General features: G+C 37.5%; 1 protein-coding gene across 1 annotated transcript; it reads left to right on the forward strand.

The window, feature by feature from the left end:
- The first annotated feature begins 3,656 nt into the window (after window positions 1-3,656).
- Window positions 3,657-7,995, forward strand: LOC135758004 (ras-related protein Rab-37-like). Its single transcript, XM_073814867.1, has 9 exons — window positions 3,657-3,865; window positions 4,738-4,848; window positions 4,929-4,970; window positions 5,073-5,139; window positions 5,761-5,813; window positions 6,037-6,102; window positions 6,177-6,233; window positions 6,329-6,405; window positions 6,700-7,995. Exons 1-9 carry the CDS (start codon window positions 3,743-3,745, stop codon window positions 6,803-6,805), a joined length of 702 nt encoding a protein of 233 aa, XP_073670968.1. The 5' UTR covers window positions 3,657-3,742; the 3' UTR covers window positions 6,806-7,995.
- Window positions 7,996-8,301: the final 306 nt, after the last annotated feature.

An 8,301-nucleotide genomic window follows, 5' to 3' on the forward strand; every position in this document is an offset into this window, starting at 1 on the left:
TAGACATCTCATCATAGTCCAAAACGAAATCAAATCAAATCAATGAATGAAAGCAGACATATAAATGTACAGTAATCACTGTTGACTTTGCTTACATGATGAGATATCATAAACACAAACACGGCATGTAACCAAGTTGAAGTTTATTTCAGCTAGAAGTGTGTTACTCATATCTGGTCTCCCTAGACAGTGAGCTGATACAACAATCCCACAATGCACTGCATAGTGTTCAGGATTAATTCGCTGTCTTAGAAAATATCAAACAATGCAGCTAACTGGGTTATAGGCCGAGTCATGGTAATGCTGGTTAAAATAGCAAACAGCAGGAAGAGAAGCAGTCTTTATAAGATCTCTGATCCAAACCCTCATACAGTAGTTGTGCCTGTTGAGCAGTGGGAGGAAAGCGACTGTGAGATATCCGACAGTGAGGGAATGCTCTGGAATGTCCTGTCGTGGGCACTTCTGTTCATTGTTGTTTCCAAAACACAACAGACATCAGGCACCAGCAGCGTCCCAAATGGCACAGTTTTCTTTAAAACAACTTCTAGTACACAAGCATGTACACTAGATGACTTCATAGGGAACAGCTAAAAGACACACATTTTGATTCCATTAGAACAGAAATAAAACCATATGATAGATGCTTGTGACATATCATAAGAAACCAGCTTTAAGTTTTGGTAGAGGTGTTAGTGAGACCAGCAGGGGCTGCTCACCCTGTGGTCTGTAACACCCCAGTAGTGATGGGGACACTATACTGTCAAAAGCACCGTCCTTCGGATGAGACATTAAACCAAGGTCCTGACTCTCTGTGGTTGTTAAAAATCCTAGGATGTCTTTGGAAAAAGGGTAAAAACTTGCCCATTGGTCTACTAATCATCCCCATATATACTAATTGGTTATATTACTCTGTTTCCTCTCCACTAATATTGCTGCCGTCACATCATCCAGGTGGATGTAAAAGCCCTACAAATGTACCGAATTATTATTATAATGTCTGTGTGAAGTGAGAAATAAACTGTACGGTGGCTGTGGGTCTAAAATGTAACTCCCTGGTGTTTGTGCCATGCGTGTCATTCATTCAAATACTTAAAGGTCATTCACTCAATTCATACACATTTAGAGGTGATTTCCTGGACAGAGCTTATCCTAGTCCCAGACTAAAATGCATGTTTGTGCTGCCTTCATCTTTACACATATCAGTACCATTGTTTTAAAGTTATATTTGTTTGGCCATTTTGCCTTTATTTTTAACAGGGAGTGAGAAGAGGACATGAAAGTACAGGGTTGAGAAAGGGGATCTGCAAATGACCACGAGTTATTTAAGAAGTAAGGATCATTTAAGCATAAATAAGCTCATTTGATAGATTGTTTCATTCTTTACATATAATCTTCCATTTAGATTTGATTCCAATTACAAATGTTTTATAAATATTAAAAGTACTGGACTATATTTAGTCATTTTGATGTAAATACCCTGAGGTCTCTCCTAGAGAAATCTTCCCTCACATTCCTCACACATCAGATTTCACTTGATTGCAGTGATATTTACAGCACTGAATTGCCTCCAGATTTGACCACAAACCTCTTAGTTGTGAATTTCTGCTTGGAAACTATGAGCACAATGTCAGATTGTAGGAAATGACTCTTGATTGTTTGAGGCCTGAGCAGGGCGAGGGTCTCTTTCTCATTTACGAAAGATGCAGTGCACGTGAAGTCGGGCCACAGAGAGGTCTTCAATTTAAACAGAAAATCAACAGAAACTGAGATTAAATGTTTATTAATGAAGGGTGTGTCTAAATAAAAGAGGATGTTCTGTCCTAGGCTTGGGCTGGGAAGAATTCAGTACGGGCGAGGTGAGAATGAATGAGTTTGGTTCAGGTAAGGGGCGGAGTCTGTACTGTACTGTATAAAGAAGGTACAGTGAAAAAGAGTTGCCCCCCTTCCTAATTTTATGTTTTTGCATCTGTTTGTGACCTCAAGCTGAAGAGAACTTGAGTTCGGCAGCAGGGCAATGATCCAAAACACAGCAGCAAGTCCACCTCTGAATGGCTTAAGAAAAACTAAATGAAGACTTTGGAGTGGCCTAGTCAAAGTCCTAACCTCAGTCCTGTGGCATGACCTTAAAGAGGTGGCAAAACCCCTCTGATGTGGCTTAATTACAATTCCTCAAAGATGAGTGGACCAAAATTCCTCCACAGCGCTGAAACAGACTCATTGTAAGTTATCGCAAAGGCTTGCTTGCAGTTGTTGCTGCTATAAGAGGGCCCAACCAGTTATTAGGTTTAGGGGGCAAACACTTTTTCACACAGGGCCATGTGGGTTTGGATTTTGTTTTTCCTTAAAAAAAAAGGCTTCATTTAAAAACTGCATGTTGTGTTTACTTGTGTTATCATTGATTAATATGTACATTTGTTTTATGTTTTATGAAGTGTGACAAACATGCAAAAACATAAAAAATCAGGAAGGGTTGACAACACTTTTTCACACCACTGTGTATATAAACTTCAACACAAACACTTACAGGAGTCTCTACAGCAGATGCTCCATACTATAACATGAATTTAGTCACAAGACCATCAATAAACTGACACAAAATCAGCAATGAATGAACTTATTTTTGGAAATATGTTCTCTCCAGTCATTTTGACAGTATTTATTTATTTAATATGTAAGGGATAATGTAGAGGCAGCCGGTAGTTATCGGGAAATAAGCCCCGACAGTGTGATCAGGACCCGACGCGAAGCGGAGGGTCTTGTATCACACTGAAGGGGCTTATTTCCCGATAACTACCGGCTGACTCTACATTATCCCGCTTATTACACGGCTACTTGTCACATAAGAAAAAAAAACTGGACATGAATATGAATTTGAAACATTTTATTGGCATATTTGTTTTAAATTAACATTTTTATCCTTCCGCGAAACTTTGCACAGATGCATAAAATGATCGTAATACCTTATTAAGATCCTCTGCTTCATACTTGTCTGTCTCCATTTTTTTCTCTTTTAGCCAGTCTTTGAGAAGTTTTAATGCCCATTCTGTATTTTTTTGTGTGTTGGCTTCGTAGCTGTCATGCTCTATTTTGTCAAGTTCAGTCTCAGTCAGCTCTCTGTGTCTTGTCGTGGTTGTCCAGTGTTTGTCACAAGATGGCGCCAAACAGACAGTAATCTTTATTGATCTTTATTGGCGCGGAGCGATCTTACTCGTAAAAGTAGTACCGGCTATGCGTTATTATTTTGGAGCGGTTATTATTCGAAAAGAACGAACCTGCAAATGTCTCAACTGACCAATCAGAATCAAGCATTCCAGAGAGCCGTGTAATAAGTTTAAAGAACAAATGCAAAACAAATATACTAAGGGTCTACAATACAGGTACTTTACAATAATTTAAAATATAAAAAATAAATTAAAAGCATAAGTTTACAAATGAGAGAATAGGAATCACCGAACCTTAACCCATAATATTCAATACAAGTGTTCAATTCCCTAACTAGGCTACTACAGGAAGGTCGCTATTTACTAAATTTACATCGATTGGTATTAAAGATTATATGCGGTTTTATTGACTGTGCTGTCATCTAGTGGTCGTCATTAAAACTTCATCCGTTCATATTTATTAAACGTGTAGTTGTGTGAAGCTTTAGTGTAGTCATCAATGTCTTTGTGACACAATATTGTGTTTTTGTGTATCTTGTGATTATTATTGTGTCTGTACGTTATGAACGCCCGCTTGAGAAATGACGTGGGTTTGTAGAGTTGTGTCGTCACGCATGTGCGCGCATGATTTGTGTACGCGCAGGGCAGTGATGGATGAGATGAGCGTCGCTGGAGTCGCTTATAATCAGGATTTAACACATAAGGTAAAGGATCATGATGATGAGTGACTGTAATAACATCTGACTGATACATAAGAGTATGAGTCTGAGACGAGTTAGATTGTACTGTAATGTTGCGATCTGTTTCTGTGATGATGACGACGATGATGATGATGATGATGAGTCCTTACGCTCTTTGTTTTTTATTCATCTATAAACAGCAGCTCTTTCAATACGAGTCAGTATGAAGTAATTTAACTGAGTTTGAATGAATATCTAATGTGAGTTAAGTGTTTCTGTTATCTGATGGTGATTTATAGGCTGATGATGATTGTGTGTGTGTGTGTGTGTGTGTGTGTGTGTGTCCGTGTGTGTGTGCGTGTGTGTGTGTTATAATCTGATCGGTTGTTTTTACTGCACACACAACATCATTACATTAAGAGACATTTGTGTGTAAGTGTGGTCTGCGGTTGTGGTGATTTTATTCAGTTGATGTAAAACATTAAAACACAGACAGACTCACTCATGTGACTGCAGATAAACAGATTTTTAAAATGAAATTGGTTGGTTAAGTTTCTGGTCATTGATGAATTCCAGAGCATCTGTGTTTTATCCGCCTAATTACTTCCTGTTGGAGGGAGCAGTGTCACAGACTGATGTTGTTATGGCAACAGGACCTCCATCAGCACCAGGCTTAAGTGTCAAGTGTGTTAGAGAGAATCTGAGACTGTCATTTATTTAATGTGATACCTCTGTGAATGCATCTCATCTTAGACATTTGATGGCATCGTATGTTTGATTGTTTAGAGAGGTAACATCTCACTTCTCTATCACACACTAATACGCTCTTCTCTTCTCTTCTCTTCTCTTCTCTTCTCTTCTCTTCTCTTCTCTTCTCTTCTCTTCTCTTCTTATAGACCATCCTGGTGGGAGACAGCGGTGTGGGGAAAACATCTCTGCTTGTTCAGTTTGATCAGGGGAAATTTATCCCTGGATCTTTTTCTGCCACAGTGGGGATCGGATTTACGGTATTTTATGTTTTCAAGAGATTAACAATTGAGGTATTGTGATAGTGAGACTGAAGGATTGTAAACGTTTCTCTTATCAGAATAAAGTTGTGACAGTAGATGAGCTGAAGGTGAGATTACAGGTAAGTGATGGTGACACACCTTAGATTTGTTGTTACTGTAAATGTTTTAAGTAACGCAGGTGAAAGTAAGGTTTTAAAAAACGAGGGATGTCTCTGTCTTAGATCTGGGACACCGCGGGGCAGGAGAGATTTCGCAGCGTCACACATGCATACTACAGAGATGCTCAAGGTGAAAGATGTGACCTTCTGTACTGTATGTGTCTGAGTGTTGAGTCTGATTTCATGTGACATCGCAGTTCAAATGATTCAGTCTGATTCAGATTAAAGTGTAAAAACAGCCTGACTATGGTTCATACCTGTTAAAATTTGGGTATGAAAATATGGGAGACTTAAATCCAGGGGGCATGCAAATGAAATAAAACAGTGCCATACAGGTTTATTATTTATAAATTAAATATAGATTAATACTTATTGAAAAAAGTGAATCTATACTAACCCTAGTGCAAGGTTTATTTGGGGTGCTGTTGCTTTAAGACCTAATGCAACTAGTCATGTCAACTAGTAGCCTGAGCATTGTTCATGCTAACCCCAGGCTGCAGGTTGCCAGGTTAAAGTCACAAATGAGTTGAAATTTGTATGATGTGTTGACTGCGTGAGTTGGGGGCATTTCCTTAAAGGAACTGGACAACATTGGAATAATACATTGAAATCAGCTATGGGAAATACAAATATCCCGGGAGAAATAACCAACGGGAGGGGGGTGGGAGATGGGTTTGGTTCTGTCCTTGAATCAACAACAGTTATCTTGTTATGATGTAACTGATGTTGTTGTTGTTGTTTATTTTCACAGCGCTTCTCTTGCTGTACGACATCACCAGCAGATCTTCATTTGATAACACACGGGTACAAATTCACTTTTCTTCATCTTTCATCGGGGCTTTATTTCAGACATACAGTGAGCTTATATTTCTGGAGATCACATAATAATAGAAGTGAATGTCACAGATATGGATGTTTGGTACTCACTTTTCATCTGTATGTTTGTTTCCCGGAGAATAATTAATGTTTAATAATATGTTCTGAGTGTTTTAGGTCTTATTTTTTATTGGCTGTTTTTGTTTTAAAGGCGTGGCTAACAGAGATTCACGAGTATGCTCAGGATGATGTGGTGATTATGTTGATTGGTAACAAGGTAAGACGATGTTTAACTAAGAGCATTTGATATAGATGAGCAAATCTGACTGCGACCGTTTCTGCTGTTATCAGACGGACATGTCCAATACAAGAGTGATCAGACGGGAAGATGGAGAGAAACTGGCCAGAGTAAGTCTGATAATACATCAGATCAGACAGTTTGAGAGCATTAAGTGTGATGATGTGAAGTTTCTCTCTCCCTCACTCAGAAGCTCTTTTCACAGGAGTTTGGGGTCATTTTTCTGGAGACCAGCGCTAAAACCGGACTCAATGTGGATCAGGCTTTTATAACTGTAGCCAAGTGAGTTGAGTGTAATCATCATCATCATCATCTTCATCATTAATATGAGATGCAGCATTCAAGACTGAATCAATTGAGATTTTTTCAAGTTCAATTCAAGTCAATCTACCAAAACTGAAAAACTCACGGTATCAAAAGTATAGACATTAAACTTACATCTCACAGATAATCATCTGGTGTTTATAATTCATGAGCAGATCATTCCTTTAACTTCATTCAGAAGTCATTTCTTCACAGAGATCATGTGTGAATAGATATGTTTAAAGTGTAACGTTGTAATTTTGTCATCTACAGGGAGTTGGTGAGACAATCTGTACAGATGCCCGTCCAACCCAGATTTTACCTCCATGACCTGATGGAGCCAGAGAAAGAGACTTCAGGCTGCTGTGGGTTTAACTAGAACAAATGGGATGAGATCGAGGTATTTCAACATTCAAAGAGATCTCACGCTTACTAACATGAGATTTGTGTTTAAAATAATGCCAAATGCAAAGACAACCAGCAGATGGTGCTGTAGTGCAGAGTAATGTTTACTGGAGACTTTATGCAGTATTAAAGAAAACTTAAAAACTTTGATTCATATTGAGTAACAGAAGAGCCAAACCTATATTTTATTCTTTACTTATATTTAAATCAAATGACATGATGTCACAGGAACCACTGAAGAGTCAAACATACCCAGGCCAGAATAAAGCACCTGGTGGTTATATAGGAGCACATTATGAGCATCAGATGGCAGTAAAGCTTTAATTCTCTATTGAAGCTTTATGTTTACAGCTGCATGTCTATAATGATGATGATGATGATGATGATATTCTTATTCCTTTAGTGAACAAACGCTGACAGTGCGTGTAAATGAATGATGCAAATGTAATTAATATTCCTTTAGATTATTAGAATAGCAGGTGTGTTAACAGATAAATGAATTTTTATGTGCTGCATTTGAATCTCAGGATATTTACTGGGAATATTTAAAGAGCTCAGATGTAAAAACCACTTAATGCATCTGGGATGATTGATCAGAGTCTTAATAAATTCAGCCTAAAACCCAGTATTTCTGAATGGCCTTAGGCCGGGATTAAGTGGATTTGAAGGAAAAGTATTTGATGAAGGTATAATATGTACCGAGAGCATTGGGTTAATATCATCATCTCATTTTTGACGGAAATGACATTTAGTGTTTTTGCATCTGAGCTCTTCATTTATACACCATTAGAAGCTCTAAAATACTGCAAATATATCAAAGGAAATATGCATTTTTCTCCTTAGCTAGATTATTAAGATTGAATGATTCAGAATTACTGTTTGCATTTGGATTATTAATATTAGCTGATTTTTTATGATAATGTATATCGAGAGAGGTTGTGATTATTCTGCCTGTGTGTTTCATTTCAACAGATATATTAAGATGATTTTAATCAGATTTTATTATCAAAGTATTTTGTTTTGGTTTTCCCTCTAACAAACTCCAGTATCGGTTTTCCTGAAATGAAAACACTTTGCACAATTTTGTGTCGATGTCCTCAGGTCTTTTGCTGTTTGACTTTGTAAAATGCTTAGAAAAAGTTATAAAATAATCAGTTGTGTCAACTTTCAAATGTGTGTTTATTCCTCATGGCTAAATCTAATGTCGTTTAATTTTTAGATTTAATTTACTTTGTTTATCCAAACAAACTGAGATTTGATCATGTTAAACAATTTACAGACTAACTAGATGCTTGACTAAGTGTTATGAGTGTACTATATGAGTCTGATTTGAGCGAGATATACGAGTTAATACCACGGCCTGTTGAATGCTTTATTCTGATTGGTTGAGAAATGTTCCATAGGTGTTGATTATTATTATTTTGTCTTAAAATAACCACCAGATCAAAGTCTGGGGTATATAAGAGGAAT

This window comes from Paramisgurnus dabryanus, chromosome 1 (genome assembly GCF_030506205.2).
Source record: "Paramisgurnus dabryanus chromosome 1, PD_genome_1.1, whole genome shotgun sequence".
Classification (NCBI taxonomy): Eukaryota; Metazoa; Chordata; class Actinopteri; order Cypriniformes; family Cobitidae; genus Paramisgurnus; species Paramisgurnus dabryanus.